This window comes from Colias philodice, chromosome 19 (assembly GCF_061535455.1).
Source record: "Colias philodice isolate Cphi_HAF_F1 chromosome 19, ilColPhil1 Martin Lab GWU primary, whole genome shotgun sequence".
NCBI lineage: Eukaryota > Metazoa > Arthropoda > Insecta > Lepidoptera > Pieridae > Colias > Colias philodice.
In genome coordinates this window covers 8056923-8081405 of record NC_143104.1, presented here as the reverse complement: position 1 = coordinate 8081405, position 24483 = coordinate 8056923, and the positions used below count along the sequence as shown (strand labels likewise).

At 36.8% G+C, this 24483-nt stretch overlaps 2 protein-coding genes across 2 annotated transcripts in view; one reads left to right on the top strand and one right to left on the bottom strand.

Annotated features, from left to right (window-relative positions):
* LOC149480061 (voltage-dependent calcium channel subunit alpha-2/delta-4-like) overlaps positions 1-7757 on the top strand; it is a 16962-nt gene extending 9205 nt beyond the window's left edge. Inside the window, exons 17-26 of the mRNA XM_089707165.1 lie at positions 41-198; positions 511-642; positions 1502-1695; positions 2209-2346; positions 2552-2806; positions 3180-3276; positions 3484-3650; positions 6241-6402; positions 6912-7034; positions 7322-7757. Coding sequence (XP_089563291.1) covers positions 41-198; positions 511-642; positions 1502-1695; positions 2209-2346; positions 2552-2806; positions 3180-3276; positions 3484-3650; positions 6241-6402; positions 6912-7034; positions 7322-7441 — 1546 coding nt within the window. The 3' untranslated portion in view covers positions 7442-7757. The remainder of the gene's footprint in view (positions 1-40; positions 199-510; positions 643-1501; positions 1696-2208; positions 2347-2551; positions 2807-3179; positions 3277-3483; positions 3651-6240; positions 6403-6911; positions 7035-7321) is intronic.
* Positions 7746-24483, bottom strand: LOC149480060 (uncharacterized). The gene is made up of 16 exons (XM_089707655.1): positions 24282-24483; positions 24060-24211; positions 22259-22482; positions 19526-19672; positions 18719-18842; positions 16563-16665; positions 15798-15960; positions 15297-15494; positions 15116-15265; positions 14935-15084; positions 14754-14903; positions 14558-14722; positions 13476-13767; positions 12815-12951; positions 11402-11660; positions 7746-9883 (listed from the first exon to the last, which is right to left on the bottom strand). Exons 1-16 carry the CDS (start codon positions 24325-24327, stop codon positions 9857-9859), a joined length of 2487 nt encoding a protein of 828 aa, XP_089563781.1. The 5' UTR covers positions 24328-24483; the 3' UTR covers positions 7746-9856.

Here is a 24483-nt window from a genome sequence, read left to right as displayed (position 1 = left end):
AAATAATGAAGTAAATATTTTGGAAGGTTCTTTTTTACAGGTTATATTGCAGACACATAGAGCCTCACTTTGATTCCCGCGAGCTAGAAGTGTTGCACTTCCTGCGCCGGCGCAGAGATGAACCAAACTTCGCTATGCAAAAGTTGAAGCATTTGTTTTCTCCGATACCACCCACTTTGCTTGAAAAGACCTACCATTGTAAGTTACCAGATACCTATATCAATTGTATGGTTTTTAATGTCAATTTTCAATTGCGTAACTAAGAACTTATTGAGACACCAAAGAAGAAGAATTTTATTTTAAAAACACCAGATAAAAGAAATAACGACCAATGTTTTGACTTAAACATCGATTAAATTTAATTATCGTTTATCGGGTATTTTTTGACCTAACACACAATTTTCTGTCCAATTTTCATTGCACAACTTTTTGCAAAGTATTAAAAAACCCAAGAAGGAAAATTCAAAGAAAAAAAATAAATGACATCTATATTTTTTTTAATATCTAAAGGTAATGAAGACCTAATGGCCCGGTTGAGCCACGAAGCGATCAGCACGCGGCGTTGGGCGCTCGAACATGAGGGCCGAGAGCAGGACTGCTCTACGTGCCTTCTTGGTTCCATAACCACCTTCCTTGCCACAGGTATTGTAGAATAATACGAAGCATATCGTCTCATTTGTTAATATAGATTAAAATGTATATAAAATGAACATTTTCATTATTCAATCAGTTAATATAAAAAAAATAAGAAAAAGAGGAAACATCTGTAAAAGAAGTATTCAAAGTACAAGTATTATATTATTATTTACATATCTGTGGACTGTGATAGTACTTTAGATGTTAAAGATCTTTAAGAATATTGGGCATTTTCGTTTGGTTTTTGGTTTAAGCGGAGCTAGAGTCGCAGATAATTCGTGGGTAGGTAACTACTTTTACTTTCCCTGGTAATAAAATAAATTTATTCATTTATTTAATATTTAACACTTAATTTTAGTTATTCGTCGGCTCTGTTTTAAAAATAAATTCATTGCGTTATTAACGTGATAAAGATGATTTATAACACGAAAAATATATTCAGAACAAGATTTATTTCATGATAAGATTTGAAGTCACTCATTATAATGTAATTGATTTTAATTTATTTTTCAAATCTCCAGGATATGACGCAGTTATTATGTCATGGACATGCTCTAGATTTTATTCGCGCAAAGTTTGTTCAATGAATTAATTATTATAAAAAATCAACTCATAAAATCAATTTTCCTACATTTTCTTCAAATCCATGCTATGTCTATGTTATTACCACCCTTTATGGCCGCCTTATAAACTGCATCATTCATGTATCATAATGTTTTTCTTCGTGAAACCATCATCGTTGCCACGGGCCATGTCATGAAATCTTACCGTAACGAGATGTGAGAACAATTTGTTTTATGTTCAATATTATGGCTCTAACTACCATTGGTAATTGATTCATATACTAGAAACATATTTAACATAGAGAGCGGATTAACCCGCTGGCACGTGTATCACGCGGCGAGTTCACACGCAGTCCCCATAGAGGGAGCGGTGTGGGCGCGCGGCCCGCTAGAAGCGTGGTATCGCCGTGCGTCTGCAGCGCCCGACACGCTCGTAGTGCACACGCCTGTACCGCTCGTGGGGAGGAAGAGGAACACTGATGCGGAAGTGACGCCTGTGAGCCTTTGTGTAGATATTAGTAATATAGAATTAGGTTCATCGATTTTTAGTGTGTCACGTGGCCATCGCTTAAAACACGTACGCAAAGGCTCCTATAGGTACTTAGTTAGTAGCTCCTATAGGTACTTTTTGTAGTTGATCATTTAAGTTCATTTATATAATTTCATAAAATTTATACCATATTACTTTTACAAAGACTAAAGCTGCTAGTAAAATATTTAATCGATTATTAACCTCTGAATAAAATTAATATCTCACTTTATTTTTATAACTAGCTGTGCTCCGCGGTTTCACCCGCATTGCTCCGCTCCTGTAAGTGCGTGAAAATCTGTGGTGAAAATATATAGCCTTCCTCGATAAATGGGCTATCTATAACACCGAAAGAATTTTTCAAACCGGACCAGTAGTTCCTGAGATTAGCGTTTCAATCAAACAAGCAAATTATTTCGCGTTATAATATTAGTATAGATTTATAATGGGTTCATATCAAAACAAGAATTTTTTTTGCAGTTAGGTCCACAATGGCAGTGGCTGACAGCAGCCCGTACTGTGGCTCACCCAACAAAACAAGGTATCATCGGAGTGGCCGGCTATCACTTCTACCCCAAACATCTCGACGATGTTCTGGAATCCATCACAAATGCACACGTATGTATATTTTTTTCTATTTATATTTAAAAACATACTTATCAAAAATACTAAAGAAACCAAAGCTTGATACCCAGTAAATGCCTAAAGCTAGGTACCTTTTAACTTATCACATAATATTTGAGCTCAATAACGATTCATTTTTATTTTATTGTTACTTAGTCTTATGATTGAACTTTAAAGTCTATTTCCTTCATTTATGCAGTGTAATCATGAAGAAAAATCTCAATGCGAAACGCAATGTGACCATACGAATTGGAGCTGCGTGCTTATAGATGACGCTGGCTGGATCGTTTCTGATCAAACTGTAACTAATTATAGCCACAAACACCTCGCTACTGAACACCCGGGGGTAATGAGGGCTCTGTTGAATGAAAGCGTGTTTAAAGTACGTTGGATTCATGATTATCAGGGAGTTTGTTTCCCGCCGAAGCATGAAAAACTGAAAGCAGCTGCTCCTGTGAGTACTGAATCAATTATATATAGTATTTATGAACATATTCTGTACATATCCTAGTGGGACACCCATTTACAAAACTGCTTTCGCCTCGCCGATGCCGCCGCCGCTCGCCGATCGATGTTTGAACGTCTATTTAAAATTTGAATTCGGTAAGATCAATAAAAAGGAAATGATGCTCAAGATCTGAATCTTGAACATTATTCTCAATTTCATAGAAATTTAAATTTAAAAATAATAATTATTGTTCGACACAATCTAAGCATTAGAACGATCACAAAAAATACCTTTTGCATTTCCTCAAGGTTCTTAAATGTTTAAGTTTACTTAATACCTATGTTAATAATAATAAATGGTAATAATAAAATTGTTTCAGAGATTGCCATCAATTATCATGTCTCTTTGGAGTTCTATTAAGATCATTGTGTATGCTTCACAGAATCTAATAACTGCTATGAGCCTATTAACAGCCGGTAAGTAACTGATACTTATTTTCAGTTTAAAAATTGTTTATTTAAAAAAAAAGTGTGCTTAATCTTGCTATTTTTAAATGTTAAACTTCGTGTAGGCAGCAAGTTTTTGTGTCATAATCATAACCCACCGGAGCATTAATATTTTAATTAATTGTACATTAAATTGTATCATATTTATAAATGGCAGTATGATTATTACGGTAAAAGGCACAATGGGGATCGGAGACACAAATGTGGAGCGGGAGAAGCGCCGCAAGCGGTTGCAGCGCGACTTCGAGCGGGAGAAATACGAGCGGTTGTACGACGAGCGCGTGGTTATTAACCGCACAAGAGTTGCCACTTGTGACCGCTCCAGACCGATTTATGAACTACAGGTACTTACATCTGTTGATAAATAAAATACGGTAAAGATATTTTTTTGACGTGATCTTATAATTCGATAGAGCCGGCTGCACGCACGAAAAAACATGACTCATGCGGCGTTACCTAGCTCTGAGGCGTTCCATTTGAAGTGCAAGCGAGAGCGCGGAACAAGCAACAAAGAAGCACAATCGGACGTTGTCACGTTCAACTATCGTCAGTAAACCGACTTTACAGACAACCAATTTTTTACGTTTTTTGAGTTCCCAAAACGCAACGTAGTGTCACAGATGATATAATACTACACTAGTAATAGTGTGTTATTTTTTCACTTGGATGGTTAATGTTATGTTCATGTTCTCTATAATGTTTATCATATCATAGTGCTACACATTAAGTTTCATACATTTTATTATGGATATTAGACTACAAGCCCGCATAGGACAAAAATATGGGTCAAATGAACCACCATGGGACATATCTAGAACGATAGCAGAGCAAAAAATAATAAGATTCATCACTATGCCGTCACTTGTAAGCTGTCCAACTGAGTGCAGATGAGAATTGAAAAGTACAGGTAGACTCGGTAAATTTTGGTCATATATTTTTGTACGGCATTCTTAACCATCGATAGATCCATTAAAAATAATAAGAAACCGCTCAGTGCCGTACAAAAATGGTGGTCCACCAAGTCGGAATTTTTATTTAATTTCCGAGAGTTACCGGGGGTAAAGTTGGTCATTTGACCATGTACGGCATCTGTGTCATACTATTGCTATACTGCTCTTAATCCATTATTCCGCAACGCCGTACAAAAATCATGGGGACAAGGGGAAAAAATCGAGAGTTGCAATCCCCTCTCTTTCCCCACTCCAGGGGGTCATTTGACTAAGTACGGCTTCGGTTCCAAAACATTATCTAGCACTCAAAAGTACTATTAAAAGCAATGCCGTCAAAAAATAATTGTTCTTTTAAATGTATACCAATAATCATCTTAATTTCATCGAATTCTTGATATAAAGAGCTGTAAGGTCATTTGACCCTGTACGGGAACTTTTTTTTTAACATGATATTGTAAAAATCAATTGTTGTATAGTATTGCCGTTCAAAAGAAACCGTTCTAAAAAAAGTTATAGAGAAATGCAAAACCAGAAATTTTGTTAAAGTTTAAACATCGTAGATTAATGAAATATAATAGTTTTCTACACTTTATCCGTTGTTTTAAATAGTATTAACATAGATAAATTAGGAAAAAACGATGCCGTACATTTTTGTGCAGACCACATCTTTTAGGCTGATGAAAGCGACGAAAGCTACAATTTTAAGGGTGCTTTATGGCCATTTGATACAGTACGGCATTAACATATTCTTACCCAACTACGGCAAAGCAAAAGGAGGGTTATGGTTGTTTACAGGTCATGTATGTATGTTCATCTATTCCCTCGTAACTTCTAAACTACTTATCAGAATTCGACAAATGACATATCATTAGAAGCGTCTGAATTGTTCACTGGATAACCAGCGACCAGCTAGCTAAAGGCTATATGGGGTTTCACAAAATCTAATGTGGCGCCCTCTAGCGGACAAAACATACAGAGTAAAAAAATAAAGTTAAGATAAATATGCAGTGTTTGGTATCATTTGAAAGCGCTTTACTTGTACATTTTGAATATGTATATATTACTAGCATTTGCTTGTGACTTTACCTGTATTCATGGACTGATTGCATATAATTCACATCTTTTCGTTCATAGCTTTTTTATTAGTTCATCAATTTAACGGAGTCCATTCCACCTGACTCCGACTTTCCAAGGTGATAATTAACCACCTCGAGCTTCTTAATATTAATGTATATTTATATTTTATTATAAAAATATAAAGCAAACATTTCGTTATATGGATTTTTTTCTTTTTCAGATTTTTCCCCTTTGAACCAACGAAAATGTACGGCACATGAAAAAATATTATCTATGTATAAAATACTTTAAAAATAAATTTATTTCGTGTTGTGTCAAATGACCCCCTGGAGTGGGGAAAGAGAGGGGATTACAACTCTCGATTTTTTCCCCTTGTCCCCATGATTTTTGTACGGCGTTGCGGAATAATGGATTAAAAGCAGTATAGCAATAGTATGACACAGATGCCGTACATGGTCAAATGACCAAATTTACCCCCGGTAACTCTCGGAAATTAAATAAAAATTCCGACTTGGTGGACCACCATTTTTGTACGGCACTGAGCGGTTTCTTATTATTTTTAATGGATCTATCGATGGTTAAGAATGCCGTACAAAAATATATGACCAAAATTTACCGAGTCTACCTGTACTTTTCAATTCTCATCTGCACTCAGTTGGACAGCTTACAAGTGACGGCATAGTGATGAATCTTATTATTTTTTGCTCTGCTATCGTTCTAGATATGTCCCCTGCTGGTTCATTTGACCCATATTTTTGTCCTATGCGGGCTTGTAGTCTAATGATATATATTGTACAAACTTAAAACGAAAGGCGGTACTAAACATGTAGGGACCATAATATATTAATGCATGCGTGAGTTTTTCTTAGCTAAATATAACACTATGTATATTAATTTATTTAAACAGCGGAACAAAAAAGCAATGGAGGCACTAAATCGTTCAGCGAAACCGTGCCAGTGGCCCTTCGTAGCGACCGAAGTTCCTGACACAAACCTCATCCTGATCGCCGTATACTTGCACTGCCCTTACACCGGACCTCCTCTTGATGACTCGTTGGTTAACGAGCCAGTAAGTAAATTTTTTTAAAGTGAAACTTTTATTACATCGTCTCAAACTTTTTGGTCTGTGTAGCGCATGTCGCGTGTATCGCGGCTGCCGAGTAGGTATACCTACTCGGCAGCCGACCGTCACGCGACATGCGCTACACAAAGCAGTGTTCGGAACCGTTCGAACAGTTTCACTTTTACCGTAGTTTCATAAAACCACACAACATTTTTCTTGAATATAAATCTTTTTTTAGTACAGATCAAAAACATAGTTTTATAGAAGTTAGATCGAAGAATTATCTAGGTACCTAATTAATTCGCTAAGATTTTAACTCGACGACGATTTATTATAAAAAGTACTCGGTGAATTATACTTGTAAAACACTAACAAAAACTCCACTTAAAGCATTATTTATTTTCTATTTTTTTATGGTATTGAATATTGAGAGAGTATTAGGAATATGTGAATATTTATTTTAAACAACTGTCTGAAAAACATGCTTTTTTCTTTAAATAACGTTTGCAATACAGGTACAAATGCGTGAAGTCAGCTCACTACGTGGTTCAGCGAGCCAGCTTGCGTGCTGGCGCGTGCGCGTGTCGCTGCCCGCGCGACCGCCGCAAGCTACGTGCTACCCACATAATTATACCGCGGTAATATAAACACACACACAAAAGACACGACACTTTAACTTACATGGGGAGACACACACATACACACACGCACACACAGACACATAATAAAATACTGTGTTAAAAACATACAAACGATAGCTATGTTCACTGTAACAGTATCTATCCATATTAATTCACAGTTAAAAAATATTAATAAATCCACTTTTTATCCTTCCAAAAAAGACTCTAAATTTACTCTAATGTTTACTTATTGATTGATATTTATATTGACTTAAGTATAAATAGGTATATGTTTATCGTTATAGGAAGCTGGATACAGGCAATGCGGACCATGGCTTCCAGACCCCGAAAACAATGCAAACACAACTCAACTCGCCTATCTACTCCTATATATCAAAATTATAATACATTTGATTATAAAATGAATAATATAACGACAAGGTTCGATTCAGATGAAAACTTTATCTTCACAAGGTGAAAAATTGCCTTAAACCTTACCTTATTGAGCAAAGGTTTTAAACATCTGTACTTTCCGATGTAATGTACTAGTCTTGAATCTCGATGTTAAAGTTATTTTAAAATGGCAACAAAATATCACGTCTTGAGAGCAGTAAATAATCTCATAAATGTGTGTCAATACTTAAATGTTGCCGTCCTCAAAAATTATTCAATGTTGTACTTATTGTGAAAAAATTCAAAGATGTGTGGTTTGGTGTAAATAAAAGTCGAATTATTTCTCAACTCGTTTTATTTAATGTATTTGGTTCGGAAATATCTATATAATACTGATGGTGCCAACTGGCAAATCACAAAGTTGTAAAATTACATTTCCTTAATTACACACATATTTCATTCATTATAGTAACTTCAAAAAATTAAAACAATATTTAAAAAATGATTGGAATGCTAAGTTATATTGGTGGGTGTTTAACAGATCATAAATAAATTAAATATTCGAAAATAAATTAAGTTTGCCTTCGAGACAAATAAACAAAGCTTGTAAACAAAAATATACATATTACAAAATTGCTTTGAATATAGGTAACAAAAAGTTTGCATAAGATTGCATATTTAAGAAAGATAGAGAGAGAGAAAGTAATTGAGATTTTAATCCATTTCTCATACAACAAATATTAGCCTCAGATATTCAATACGCAATGCGCAACCTTATTTTTATCTTTAAAATTAAACCTAAAAAGAGCGAGTTTTAAAGATTGATAGAATCTGAAAAATTCAGGGATAAAAATGGAAATAATAATTTAGATAAACGAGCTGCAATAAAAATGCAATATCATCACGTTAAACCAAATTATCTTAATTAATAATTAATAATCGTTAATCACCATTTCATTTTTTACCTTTGAGAATAAGAATACGTCATACAAGTAACACCTGTCCTAAATTAGAAATAGCATTAAAATTTCAAAACACGGAAAAATCAGACTATTCTAAGAAATTCTATTTGAGCTTCTACTAGAAAAGAATTGAGATAAGAAAACTGTGTGTACTTTATTCTATACACTAATTTTAATGGAAAAAATATAATTCTTTCTTTAAACTGTATCTATACAAATACTACACTGAATCAGAAAGTTATGCTAAGTCATTAATAAAATATTTTCTTTGAACTCGTTTAGCCTTTCTATTTATCATCAAAAATATTACTTTATTATTTTTTTATACAACCTGTTTACTCTACGTAATTCGAAAAAAATAATATTATGTAACCTATCTACCTATTTTCATTGCCTTCTTTGCTTTTATTTGGCACTATACCTAATATTATAAATTTAATGAAAATGTGTTTTATAAACAACATAATGATTAAATATAGATGTTTTAATGTGTATTGGAATGACTTCATACAACAATATGAGAATCATAATTCATAATTTATTTATAGACGATTATAGTCCTAATCTTGTGATGATCGTAGATATTCAAAAGTTGATTAATAAAAATACTTCTAGACATCAAGTTTAATGATTAAATCATTTCAGTGAAGATAATCAAGGAATATATTTTGTCAAAATTCTGGGAAAGAATATTGATAAAATTGACGTTAAAATTATTACTACGTCCAAACCTTAAATAATAAAAGTATATTTAAACTTATTTAATAAGTTTCAAAGCTTAAAAAGCAATTTCATTTCAATAATACATAAATCAACATCAGCTTACTTTAACATCATCAGAATCCATTGAATATATTATGTATTATGTATTAGAAAAATCTTTGGTTAAACTTGCATAAATGTGATCTTAAAAGAACATAAAACAGTTGCACTGAGTGCAATAACATAATATTATATTTAAGTAGATTAATATTGAAAAACACTAACACGAAAATTATAATTTTGATTCAGGAAAAAAATTCCTTTAATAATTTTGTGCGACAAACGGACTTCCATACTTAAAATCGAATAATTACTTTTGAATTTATATCCATTTGTACGATATATTTTGAACACAAATCGTTAATAATGAAATACCAAGTTCGCATAAAAATCAAATAAATATCGTCATGATCTGTGACTATAATATAAAAAAAAGACGGGTTGCACTCCGGGAGTGCCGGCAGAAGTGAAAACTTGATTATTAACGTTGAGCATGTTTGATATCCATCCGTCTTACGCTTTTTCGATCAGGTCACGTGTCCTGACGCGAATTTAAGATTTTATACCCATTACAGAAAAACTGCTCAACGCCGCTAAAGAAGTTTTCACTTCAATTATGGTGAAATTAATTCATTAAAACTATAAAAATGTCATGGACAGTTAAATTATTCCTCTTCGGACTCACTGTCGGAATCCGGGATCGTGTTGAACCAATTTTCCCAGTTAGATGGCTGACCCATAGCATTGCGTCTGAAAACGATGTTATTTCATGTCAATCTATATCTCTCGAATTTATATTTTGTTTATATTTAATAGTATTTAATTAGTTTTGTTATGGACGTTTTCTTCAAACAGACGAATTCGATCCTAAAATAGCGCGTACCTACTGGACTTTTGTAAGTAATTCTTTTATTCGTAAAGTATACAATATGTGTAGTGACAAAATAAAATAATAAGTAGGTACCTACCTGATTTCGTGCAAGGCATAAGCTATTAAGTTTAGTGTTGAAGTTAAGTGTGAGTGCACTAGGAAGAAAAAGTAGTAATCTATAATTATCGTATTACGTATGGTTTAGTTTAGCGTAAGCCGTAAGCAATAAGGTCACTTATTGCTTACGGCTTACGCTAGTCAGGTTTACTTGAATAGTACACCCGTTGAACGTGTGGGGCGGTTTAAGTACTTGGGACACTTTCTCATAGAAAACCTAAATGATGATGAGGATATTGAACGTGAGCGACGAGCGCTTGCCGTCAGATGCAACATGCTAGCACGCAGATTTTCTAAATGTAATGAAGAGGTAAAATCGATTCTATTCAAAACATATTGTCAAAATTTGTATACTTGTCAATTATGGTCAAATTTCACTAGAAAAGCTTTTGGCACCATTAGGGTGCAGTATAATGATGCATACCGCATCCTAATGAAATTGCCTAGGTACTGCAGTGCGTCTAGCATGTTTGCAGATGGCGGCATCAATGACTTCTTCGCAATAATTAGAGCTATTACGCACTGTCGACCAGTCGCTGGCGACTCAGTCGCCGGCGACTGTGACTTACTATAGTTTAAATAGGGGCTTGCGCACTGAGTCGTCAGTCGTCCCGGCGACTCGGCGACTCGCCGCGTTGTGGCGACGCACAGGCGACTGGCGGTCGCCGGCGACCAATAGAAGCACGGCTTCAAATGGGAGTGTTCGCACTGCAAGCAACTGTCGTAGCGACTCTTGTAGGGACCGGATTCAGCACGAATGTACTTAGAATACTGTCGCTTGGCTTGGTTTCCTGCCCCTAGTTTCTCTGTTTTGGTCGCCGAGAGACTGAGTCGCCGGCGACTGGTCGACAGTGCGTAATAGCTCTTAAATAGCATCTTTTTGGTCACGTATACGCTCCTCTAATAACAAAATCATAAATACGCTCTCCGAGTACTTGAACAGTCCCATTCTTAGGTATTGGTTGTGTGTTCATTTAGGTAGGAACCGTAAATAGTTCAATTGTTTTTTATACTGATAAATAAGTTAAAGTTAAATGTTGTAAAGTTAAATGTCCCAAATATATGCCAAATTGTAAATGTATGTGTAATTATATTATGTATGGATATTGATATCTGAAATAAAGATTTATTTATTTATTTATTATTTATTATTTATTTATTGCTTACGGCTTACGCTAAACTAAACCACACCCGAGATAAGATCGTCCGTAAGGACGTCTGCGTGCCGCACGACCATGTGCCGCCCTCCTCCCAGCTGATACATTACGATAGTTACATACTCGTGCCTGGTGACGGGCTGCGGCAGCGTGGCGGTGTGCGGCGGCGGCGGCGCGGGGGGCGGGGCGCGCCGCTGCAGCGTCTGCGTGCCGCACGACCATGTGCCGCCCTCCTCCCAGCTGATACATTACGATAGTTACATACTCGTGCCTGGTGACGGGCTGCGGCAGCGTGGCGGTGTGCGGCGGCGGCGGCGCGGGGGGCGGGGCGCGCCGCTGCAGCGTCTGCGTGCCGCACGACCATGTGCCGCCCTCCTCCCAGCTGATGCCGGACATTACGATAATTACATAATAACTCAGGCCCCGGAACCACAGACACGATAGAAAATCTATTGTGTCTGGGACCGATCGGGCCGCTTGGGGCTCAATGGGTTAATATATCTAACTAGCTTTCCGCCCGCGGCTTCGTCCGCGCAGTAAAGAAAAACCTTTTTTGACGTGACAACGTCTTATAATTCGATAGAGCCGGTTGCACGCACGAAAAAACATGACTCATGCGGCGTTACCTCGCTCTGAGGCGTTCCATGTAAGGCTTGAAGTGCAAGCGAGAGCGCGGAACGAGCGACAAAGAAGCACAATCGGACGTTGTCACGTTCAACTATCGTCAGTAAACCGACTTTACAGACAACCAATTTTTTTTTTATTGTCGATAGTGAAGCGCTTGACCACAATCTCGCCTGATGTTAAGCTGAGATGTGGTCTAAGATGGAACGCGCTTCCCTAGAAGGTACCTGTTCACTCTACGTTTGAAACCTGCATAATTCCCGTTCCCGTGGGATTTCCGGGATAAAATATCCTATCCTATGTCCTTCCTCAGGTTTCGAGCTATCTCTGTACCAAATTTGAAGTAAATCCATGCAGTACTTTTTGAAATTAGCCCGGACATACATACAGACAAACAGACAAAAATTCAAAAAAATGTATTTTTGGCTTCGGTATATATTGTAGATCACGCCCCAAGTATTCTTTTACAAAATATTAAATGTAGGTACAGTTTTGACTTCCTTCGATTTTATAATAATATGTACATATATTATGGAGGTCCCTAAAGTAATCCCTAGACTGTAATGTAAGCATGACATGCGTTTACGTGAATTATCATGCTGCACATATAAAACGCGTTGTGAAAGACCACATTGCAAAATTCCTTATTACATGTAAGTGTCTAACGTGCTATTCGAACACAACACTTCGCGGCAAGGAATAAATGCCATAACGCATTCCGAATATTAATTGGTTCATCATAACATAATGGACAGGCTTTTATTATCGACTTGAAACAAATCACATTTAAATCCAATACCAAATCAGTGAGTATATATTAGTTATTTCACAATGTTTATAGGAATTATGTAATTTTGTACCAAATCAGTGAGTTTATATTAGTTAACAATTTAGTATTAAAACCGCACTCACCCAGCCTCATCCGTGGACTTGCAGTTAGCACATTCGCTGCGATAGTCGTCGCTTTCGTCTTCGCCCCGCGCCGCGCCCGCTTCGCTCGCATCGCCCGCTTCGCTTGTGCCGCCTGTGTAGCTACACACGCATGACGGCTGTAATAAAAAAAATTATGTGGTGTATATTTTATACTGTAAGTCAAAGATGAAAAAATAAATAAATATAACAGATACGTTACATTTTAATTTTTAATACGCTTTTTAAACATTATGTGTAGGTACGTGACATACTTTTTATGTGTATGATTGAAATGTCTATTAAGAGGAGGTATAAAGCAAAATTACCAATCTTCTATTAGATGATTCGTGTTATAATAAATATTACCATGTCAAGTAAGACGTAAGAGTGAAAATTAGAGGTAACTTCGTGATTTTTTTTTATCTTGTCAATTTTAATATTTTATGTTTTTGATCAAAAAGAATCCTTGAAAATATCATCTACTTTGATAAATATATTTTTTATTTTTGATTTGGTCTTTAATATTACACGTGTATTGAATAGTACACAACATGAAATAACAAAATAACATGAATATGCCACAAATTTTTCCACTTATTATTTTCAAAATAAACAATAAAATAAACATTATTTGCACAACAAACTTCTAAATCTATTTTACCTTATCAACAGTGAGCGGCAACGTGTTCTGCGGGGCCGTTGGCTCAGGGGGCAGCGGGAGCGGGGTGTGCGGGGGGAGCGGGGGGAGCGGGGGGTGCGGCATGTGCGGCGGGGGGAGGGGGGCGTGCGGGGTGAGCGGGGGGAGCGGGGGGTGCGGGGTGAGCGGGGGGAGGGGAGTGTGGGAGGCGTGCGGGGGAGGGGCCGGTGCTGGAGGCTTGGCGCTCTTCGGCTTGTCGCACATGACTTGCTCCTCGCTGTGTGCGCGCGATCGACCGCCGGACGATTTCAGTGTCCTAAAATGTTTGATACAGCTTAAGATGTATTTTAACATAACTGTATAACAGATAATTAGTTAAAAATGATAAAAAAAAATATTTTATTATTGTAATTGCGTTAGCGTCTGATAAATGTATGCAAATAACAAAGATAATTGTTAAATTTTAATTTAATTGTTATAAAAATAATTGCAAAATAGAATTTCCTTTTTGATCGTATACATATTATATGAATGCCGTGATAAAAAAATATTATAGCTTTTTAAATAACACCTACCCGTCTAAAAATCGTGCCGAAGCATTCGCAGTTATTTGGATACAAATGAAATTTCGTTTTGATGTGGAAAAAATTTGAAAATAACTCAAATATGTAATTTACAATAACTTAAAAATGTATGTTGTATTTGCTTTTAATTGGCCTCGCTATGCATGCTAATAATGTCACACTCCAAATATATTATAATACATATAAAATGTATATCTATTCAGAAACCAAATAAATACATTCATAACATTAGCACCACGTTCCCATTAAACACGCCAAGTGCGGGCAGCGCGTCCAACGCGTGCTCATCATGTGCCGTGTTCCAGTTCCTCGGCACGCTATGTATGCCGCGGTATCTTACCTCATAATTGATTTGTTAGAATTAACACTTATAACGTCTGAAAATGTCCATCTTATTAACTCAGGCCCCGGAATAACAGACACAATAGAAAGTCTATTGTGTCGTGGACCGATCGGGCCGTTCGGGGCTCAATGGGTTATTTGGATAAAAAAAAATTTTGTAATTAGGTACAAATTACGTACCCGTTGAGCACGCCAAGCGCAGGCAGCGCATCCAACGCATGCGCATCGTGCGCCGTATCCAAGTTCCTTGGCACGGAGCGCGGGTGCAGCGGGGCGGGCGCGGCGCGCGGCGGCTCGGGCCGGTGGAACGAGCGCCGCACCGACCCGCACGCGCGCTCCGCTCGGCTCAGCACGCCCGCTTGTCACTGACACATACCCGTTGAGCACGCCAAGCGCAGGTAACGCATCGTGCGCCGTGTCCAGGTTGCGCGGCACGGAGCGCGGGTGCAGCGGGGCGGGCGCGGCGCGCGGCGGCTCGGGCCGGTGGAACGAGCGCCGCACCGACCCGCACGCGCGCTCCGCTCGGCTCAGCACGCCCGCTTGTCACTGACACATACCCGTTGAGCACGCCAAGCGCAGGTAACGCATCGTGCGCCGTGTCCAGGTTGCGCGGCACGGAGCGCGGGTGCAGCGGGGCGGGCGCGGCGCGCGGCGGCTCGGGCCGGTGGAACGAGCGCCGCACCGACCCGCACGCGCGCTCCGCTCGGCTCAGCACGCCCGCTTGTCACTGACACATACCCGTTGAGCACGCCAAGCGCAGGTAACGCATCGTGCGCCGTGTCCAGGTTGCGCGGCACGGAGCGCGGGTGCAGCGGGGCGGGCGCGGCGCGCGGCGGCTCGGGCCGGTGGAACGAGCGCCGCACCGACCCGCACGCGCGCTCCGCTCGGCTCAGCACGCCCGCTTGTCACTGACACATACCCGTTGAGCACGCCAAGCGCAGGTAACGCATCGTGCGCCGTGTCCAGGTTGCGCGGCACGGAGCGCGGGTGCAGCGGGGCGGGCGCGGCGCGCGGCGGCTCGGGCCGGTGGAACGAGCGCCGCACCGACCCGCACGCGCGCTCCGCTCGGCTCAGCGCGCCCGCCTCCGTCGCTGACAGCCGCGGGATCGTGCGGTGTCTGCGAGTGAACAACGTATTTGACCCTATACTCATCACGAGCCAGGCAAGATCAAAGTCCAGTCGGCGACCGGCTCCCGCAAATGACGCCCGCCTAGCACGTCTACCCTCAGTAATAAAAAATAAAAAAGACATGTTTGATATTTTGGAATGGTATCCGTCTTACGCATGGAATATAAGGGCTAAAAAAAATCCGTCTTACGCTTTTTCGATCAGGCCACGTGTCCTGATGCGAGTTTAAGATTTTATACCCAACGCCGCTAAAGAAGTTTTCACTTCAACAACATAATATAACAAATCTCACAGCGAAGTATGCGTAGTATAAAATCCAGGCACGTTATGCGGTCGCTCCCTCTCCCTCTCTCTCTCCCTCTCCCGCTCGTGCTCATCGCGCGCCACACTGAGCGCGCGGTTGCTGATCGCGCCCAGCGAGCCCGTCAAGCGCACCGCGCTCGGGAAACCCACCACTGGAAATTGCAAATAATTTTAATTAAATTTATATCCAAAAACTAGCTATGCTCCGCGGTTTCACCCGCATTACTCCGCTCCTGTTGATATAATATAGCCTTCCTCGATAAATGGGCTATCTAAGAACGGAACAATTTTTCAAATCGGACCAGTAGTCCCTGAGACTAGCGCGTTCAAACAAACTCTTCATCTTTATAATATTAAGTATAGATATAATAAACTCTAAGTTATCGTTGAATTTAATATTTTGATTTTATGGCATTCAAATGCTTTATAAATATTTTTTACGCGCGGGTTCGAATCACGCCTCGTAATTGAACTTTTTCCATTCTTTAAAAAATTATATCTAAGTTATCGTGTTTAAATAAATAATCAATATTTAAAAAACGAGCTTTCCGCCTGCGGCTTCGCGCGCTTTGCCTTATTTAATAAATTATAAAACCTTCCTCTTTATTCACTCTATCTATTTAAAAACACAATCAAAATCTGTTGCGTAATTTTTAAAGATCTAAGCATACACACGAAAAGGGTGGAAAGCGATTTATTATCGATATTTTTATACTACGTAGTGATGATAAGGAAATCAGTTACATAATATTACCATTGGGCGGCAACGGATGATGCGGTATGATGTTCGTCTCTCGCTCCGGGACGTGCACCGGCTGCAGTAGGGGTGCGTTGAAACAGTTTTGGGTGTTTGCTATCTGAAATATACATGATATATGTATTAAATTTTATGTATACCGTAACATGTGTTTGAATTCGGTAATTAACCTAACTAGTGTTTTATGTAACTTGAACAGCAATTTTCTATTTTAACACAGGTAACGACGCATTATTTAGTTATATTTAATATTAATATAATTATAATATGTATACTTAAAAAAAGTGATAATTATTTTAATACTTTTTCATCACACTTTATTTCATAATATAGAGCAAAACATTTTCCAAATAAGGTTACATTTTCATTCAAATAGAAGTGTGTTTTCACTATAGAGCCCTATTTTGACCCTACCTAATTCAGACAATAACGTGAACCAACGCACACGTATAAAATTTAATTGATAACAAACTCGCGTACTTTGCTTCCGATTAGTCATTCAAGTCCAGTGTAAAACAAATGTATTGCATCACTAACAATTCCATATAATAGTCATTGAACCAATTAAGTAAGGTGCATGCTTAAATGTATTTCGTTCTGAATCTGAATGTCGCCGTAAAGTTGTAAAAACTGTAAGATCAGACATTAACTTGCGCGGTTGCCAACTAGATCAATTGCGATCCATTAGAACATCGGCTTTAAATTCAACGTATTATTTTTCGTACTGTTAACAATTTTATGGTTACATTTAGGTATGAATACTGTAATCGTGTATAGTGTATAAAAATAATTATTACAGTCACGTGTGAGTGCAATTAACTTTAATTATTCGATTAAGTATTTTTTGCTAGTCTTCTACGTCATGTTAAACTGTGACTCATACGGATTTTATATCGATACTACGTTTTTAATTTTTAAATCATGACTCACTAAGTAGTTGTGCTAAAGGATTTTCAAAATCTAAAATGGAAATTAATCATTTTATCGCTTTTTGAGTGATGTTGTAAAGAATATAAAATAGTAGGTCACTTAGTGATGCCATCAAAATGTGATTAAAATATAATAAATAGATTTGATATAAGTATAAGTGGCGCTAACATTCAGAAACAAAATAAAACACTAACATAACGAATGTTATCTGTGTTGATGTCTTCATAATAAATGTCCTTTAAAAATTCCGCCTATTTATGTCTTAAGTTACATATTTACAATACGAGAATGAAAGAATCAGTAAGTATTTTTATAAGAGAAAAAAATCAATTGTTTACAATCTATTACGCATAAATAGATTGTAAACAAATAAAAGTAAAAAAATAGTACTTATCCAAACTAACTACGAAAAAAAATGCGAAACTAACTGTCTATTGCTATTGAATATTCATGCTAAAACCTTATCATACTTAATTATGTTGATTAATAAATAGAAAATAAATTATGTAAATTGATGAAACCGGAAAAATCCTCGAACATCATAGACTTTTTTTCCGTTGCGATATTCTTACTTTTATGGTTTTTTGAAGTGAAAACTTCTTTAGCGGCGTTGAGCACTTTTTCTGTAATGGGTATAAAATCTTAAACTCGCGTCAGGACACGTGACCTGATCGAAAAAGCGTAAGACGGATACCATTCCAAAATATCAAACATGTTCAACGTTAATAATCAAGTTTTCACTTCTGCCGGCACTCCCGGAGTGCAACCCGTCTTTTTTTTGTGCGTTAATCGAGTTGGAATCTTGGATACAGTCTTATCAAAAACAATTAAGCTGTTTATAAGAATTGCTATTGATAAATCAGTTGCATTTTAAGTTAAATATTCTTCTCAATCAATGAAGATCAATTCATTTTTGACAGCGAAATCGGCGAAAATTCATAAAAAAATATTTACAAATTAGATCATATCACTGCTCCGTTAGTCGTTTCAAAACAAGAATTAAAAAAAAAGACGGGTTGCACTCCGGGAGTGCCGGCAGAAGTGAAAACTTGATTATTAACGTTCAGCATGTTTGATATTTTGGAATCCGTCTTACGCATGGAATATAAGGGCTAAAAAAACATCGGTCTTACGCTTTTTCGATCAGGCCACGTGTCCTGACGCGAGTTTAAGATTTTATACAAAACGCCGCTAAAGAAGTTTTCACTTCAAAAACAACTTACTTGAGTAACAGGCCGCGGAAGGTTCACATATCCGTGTCCAACACATTGCATCGCGTCTTCGGGCCTTGTAATGGACTCCACAGTCGATGGGTACGTGCGATGGAACGCTGTTTCGTTCGTTAATCTGCATAGTATAAGAATAATGTATTGTATTTTCGACTTTATGTAATACATACTAGCTTTCCGCCCGCGGCTTCGCCCGCATTTTCAAAGATAAACCCGCATAGTTCCCGTTCCCGTGGAATTTCCGGAATAAAACTTATCCTATGTGTTATTCTGATGTATTAGCTATATTGTGGTAAAGTTTCATTCAAATCCATTCAGTAGTTCTTACGTGAAAGAGTAACAAACATCCATACATCCATACTTACAAACTTTCGCCTTTATAATAGTACATAGTAGGATAATGATAAGAGCAGTTTTTGTGAAATTTAAACTGATTTATATAATTACTACATGGTGATAAATTGCAGGATACTCTGCTAAGGATATGAATAGCAGGATATCCATCCATACTTACACATGGAATTGGCAATCAAACAATCAAAATGTAACACTATTGCTACAAAATTAATACACTACAAGTTAATTAATATTTGATGTTAGACTGAATTTTATTATCTACTAGCGGTCCGCCCCGGCTTCGCCCGTGGTACATATTTCGCAATAAAAAGTAGCCTATGTCCTTTCTCGGGTATCAAAATATTTCTATACCAAATTTCATGCAAATTGGTTCAGAAGTTTAGGCGTGATTGAGTAACAGACAGACAGAGTTACTTTCGCTTTTATAATATAAGTATGGATTACCGTAGTGAATCAGGTCGGCATTGTGCAATAACTTCGTCGTATGGAGGGGGTGCTTCGCCCCTCGGTAGGTACTGAGCTGAGGGCTTCCACGCGCCAGACGCTGTTTCACACCCACTGCCCATGTACCCCATACTTCCACTTATATACCTAGAAAAATTACTAGAAATGAATGTCCTTGCCACAGAATACATAATACATAGTAGCTAAACGCTACAGAACGGACACTCTCCGCCTCCCGCCAAAATTAAACACTTACCTCACCCCGCGCGATCGTGATTAAAATGGGCCACATTTTTCTGCAAGGACGATACGCAACAAAGATTGACAACATTAATCAAACATACGGATGTATTTCATCAGAAAAACGCGAATTTTTTTTTTTACGCTAGTCACAAATGTGCCAACCATAAAGCGTTAACACACACATTTGCAGTCTCTACAGTGTGACTGTCAAAACGATAATTTTGTATGGAGTGTCCGGGGTGTGTCCTTGCCACAGAACAGTAAAAACAAATAGAAGTGTGATGTGGGCGTGGCCCACGTGTCACAAGTAAGGTAAGATCACCTAACTTGCTCTCAGTTGTGCGCAGAAAAATATTCGAGTCGGTTGTCAGCTGTCAAACCTTTTTTCCATATTTATTCATTAATTAGGACGTGTTGTTCAGTATTAGAGTGCAAAAATGATAGCAGACGAAATAATATCAGCAATGGAGGCATTTCATACCATCTGCATCGGTAAGTCTTATTTTTATTTATTTTACATATATTAATTATATTTTATGTTATAACTTCGCTTGTCGTAATTTGTCAAAATTGTACACAAATATCTAGTCAAAATGAACCTTAACCCATAAGAAATTAGTACTATTATAGATTGAACAGCAAACAAGACTTTCTAGAATATTATTGCAATAAACAAACGAATGTCGGTTTAGTGATGCTTGTGGCGCATATCGACAGTATCGATACTTTAGAAAAGACAAACATTATAAATATTAAATTTTATTTTATTTTTCCTTAGCTTTCATTTGTCCAATTTATTTTATCGATTTACCAAAGAGGCTTATTTAAAAGAGAAATGGATAAATGCAACGTGACAAGTTAACTGGATGTCGAACAGCACTAAGCAGTCAAACAAAAGCCACTGATACATCAAACCTACAGCAGTTCAAGATTTAAAATAATGCATATTTTCTGTTTGTATTTTGTAAATATAGATTTATACTATTCTATTCCGTTTTTAGGGTTCCGTAGCCAAAATGGCAAAAACGGAACCCTTATAGTTTCGTCATGTCCGTCTGTCCGTCTGTCCGTCTGTCCGTCTGTCACAGCCGATTTACTCGGAAACTATAAGTACTACAGTGATGAAATTTGATGGGAATATGTGTTGTATGAACCGCTACAAAAATATGACACTAAATAGTAAAAAAAAGAATTGGGGGTGGGGCCCCCCATACATGTAACTGAGGGATGAATTTTTTTTTTTCGATGTACATACCCGTGTGGGGTATCAATGGAAAGGTCTTTTAAAATGATATAAAGTTTTCTAAAAAACATTTTTCTTAAAGTGAACGGTTTTTGAGATATCAGCTCTCAAAGTCGTAAAAAGTATGTCCCCCCCCCTCTATTTTTATAACTACGGGGTATAAAATTCTAAAAAAAATAGAGGTGATGCATGCTAATTAACTCTTTCAACGATTTTTGGTTTGATCAAAGTATCTCTTATAGTTTTTGAGATAGGTTGATTTAACTGTAATTTATTATATTTGCTGCTACGGAACCCTTTGTGCGCGAGCCCGACTCGCACTTGGCCGGTTTTATTTATTTAATAATAATAATATGAAAAGACGTACTTAGTAGTAATAAACATACTCCAAAATGTGACGCATTATACTATACTCATATAATAGAAAGAAAAAATGCACAAAAAAATATTTATTTGAGAATTATCGATAACAAGGCTGACATCTCTTAGAGCATTGCATCAGATAAATATCAACTTAATGTCATTAATGTTGAGTGACACAAATTTCAACCTTATCTCTATGTGTTGAGGTTCAAAGTTATATCTATCGAAAACTAACGCCCTCTGTTGTAGAGTAGCTGAATGTTTTCGAATTTGGAATTTCTGAGCAATGAGAAACAAATCAGCTAAAATACCTAGGGATGTTATACTAAAATAAACCGTAACATGGTGCGTTAGGTTACATATTGAAATGCTGAATTTCTAACCTAAGTCAGTTTCTACTCAAATTAAGCTGTCCAATCAAAGACATAGTTTACTTGTAGTGACAGTACACTATACATAACTATCGGTTTAAATGTGTGGGTTTGGCGACACTGGTTTTCATACTAATATGACATTATAGCACTTCTATATGTTTTTACTGTTCTGTGGTCCTTGCCTAAGATAAACATTCTACTTTTCACGACCACTATCACTTATATTATTAGGTTGTTGTGCTGTGTTTAATAGCTGGACTTACGATTCCTATTTTCACATGAATAAGCTAACAATAACCATCAGAAAACAATGATATTAAGACGTGTGAAAAATTACAAAGTACAATACAACATGTTTGTTTTATTTTTTACTCTATTGTTATTATTAGTCTGTTGTGTTTGTTTATACATAAAAAAATTCTTTATTGCTATTATAAGGTATGTCGTATTATTTTAAACAATACCCTGAAAACTGTAAAATAACTAGCCAAAATAACTATCTAAACATACCCAATGCTAGTCAAACTGCGTTGATCGTCCGCATGTGTAGGTCGTCCGCGTCGTTTCTGTTTCTTAACTCTATACACAACAAGTGCTATAGTGAGCAGTACAATCGCAGCGGCGCCCCCGGCTGCGACCCGAAGGTTCGCTTCTACACCCTCTGCTGGTTTCACTACATCGTCCAAACAGATGAATTCACAGCAAGTGGTGCCGACACGAAACGATCGGCAATCCTTTTGAGAGAAATTGAGACTTAGAATTTGTTTTCATAAGTATGTATATATTAAATATCTATATAATTTTTAACGCGGTGTCCCGACCGGAACAACGCCGTGTACAGACCACAGTCAGGCATGAATCACTTCATACAAAAAATATACAATAATGTTTGATCGAGCTCAGTAATGACATGGTGTAATATGAATCATTGTTTATGTTCATCTTTCATTCAGTTAAAAAAATGTAAATGTTTAAGAATGGTGTTACCGTTATTATAAAATGTACCACAATTATTTTCAGGATTATTTTTAATAATTAAAAAAATATACATTTTCTGGCTACAGTCTTGTATGCTTACTTTCCTCTAGGAAAAGTAGATCAATTGAAAAGGTATAGAGTAGTTTGAGAAAGTAAGGAAAATTTATATTTATATATTTTGCCTGTGCCTGACCTTGTTTTCAAAGCGGAAAAATAAGTACTTATAAAACAATGCATGTAGAAAGCAAATGTAATCTTTTAAACCATCATTTCCATAAACAATGGACATTCTAGAATAATTTTTTATGCATTTCTAACCTAAATAGACCGTAAAATAAGTGCAATTATCATATAAAAACAATATCATCATAAATTAATTGATACATAATTAATATAAAACATATAAGATATAATATTCTTTTTTTCTTATTGGAATGATAACTACAGCACTATTATCACTACATAGTATAAAACAAAGTCGCTTTCTCTGTCCCTATGTCCCTTTGTATGCTTAAATCTTTAAAACTACGCAACGGATTTTGATGCGGTTTTTTTTAATAGATAGAGTGATTCAAGAGGAAGGTTTTGGTATATAATTTATTAGGTTTTAGATAAAGCGGGTGAAGCCGCGGGCGGTAAGCTAGTATTTAATAAATGCATAATTCAGTTCATTCTGCCAGTACTTATAAATAAATATCTTTGAAATTGCCAATATAATAAGCAAGAATGTAATAATGTATAGATTAAAATTAAACATAACAAATTCAAATTAAAAAAGTTAAGGGTTGGTTATTATTAAAAAGCAATAATATTTGAATTTCAAGAAGCATAAATTCATACTCTATTCAAAAAATGTTAAAAGCATATAGATTTTTTGTAATTAATCTAAGCTCAAAATATTATATTACAGCATGATACCCATAGAATTTATGTTTTGAATATTTTTAAAGTAAAAAGTATATAGATAGTATTGTGGCCGTGATCTCTATTGATAAATTGTAAAATCTACAGAAGATTATAGCAGCGGTATATTAATAATTTAATTAATGGATAATGTTAGAAATAGTTACAATAACATTGTTTTAGAATGCATTACTACAATGTTAATGAGTGCATAATTAAAATTTATGACATGTCTAAACAAAGCATAATTTAAATACCTATTATTCACATGACACTAACCGCATTTCCAATCAGAATAAATCTAACTACAGTTTTGTCCAATTTATTGATCTAATTCATGAAATAAATCTATTAAATACTTGATTTTTATGTAGGTACTTTTGAACTGACTTTTGTCGAGTATTTTTTTTTTGTTATAAATAAAAGATACCTGCGGAGGTGAACACAAAACCGCTTTGCATACTCTGGGTAAGCCATTGTCACATATGCAGAGCGTGCATGTATCTGGGCCAGGGATATAGTGTAATCCATTGGTTACAGTTCTACCGTGTAAATCGGTACACTCGCCTTGTGCTGCTACACCTGTACATACATATCCATTAACCGTACCCACTCATTATAATTTTCCACCAGGAATATATAAAACACTTACTATAAAAGTGTATAGTCGTTAAACACAACACAGCTTTACTCCACATTTTAATGGTATTTCACGTCCACATTGTTTTGGGCATAGGAATTTTTGTCCTATTTATTTAAATCAATATTTGCTCGCTAGTGGAGCGCTTTCCATAAAAGCGATAGGGACAGAGAAAATTGATCATGCGTCTTGAGTTTGTATTTTGCCCGTGCTG

Excerpts from the sequence above, each read along its gene's own strand:
- LOC149480060 (XM_089707655.1), bottom strand. The coding sequence starts at position 24,327 with ATGTGGAGTAAAGCTGTGTTGTGTTTAACGACTATACACTTTTATA. Across the intron at positions 24,212-24,281 it reads AACGACTATACACTTTTATA|GTGTAGCAGCACAAGGCGAG; the intron begins GTAAGTGTTTTA and ends ATGTATGTACAG. Across the intron at positions 12,952-13,475 it reads TGCCGCTCACTGTTGATAAG|CCGTCATGCGTGTGTAGCTA; the intron begins GTAAAATAGATT and ends TTTTTATTACAG.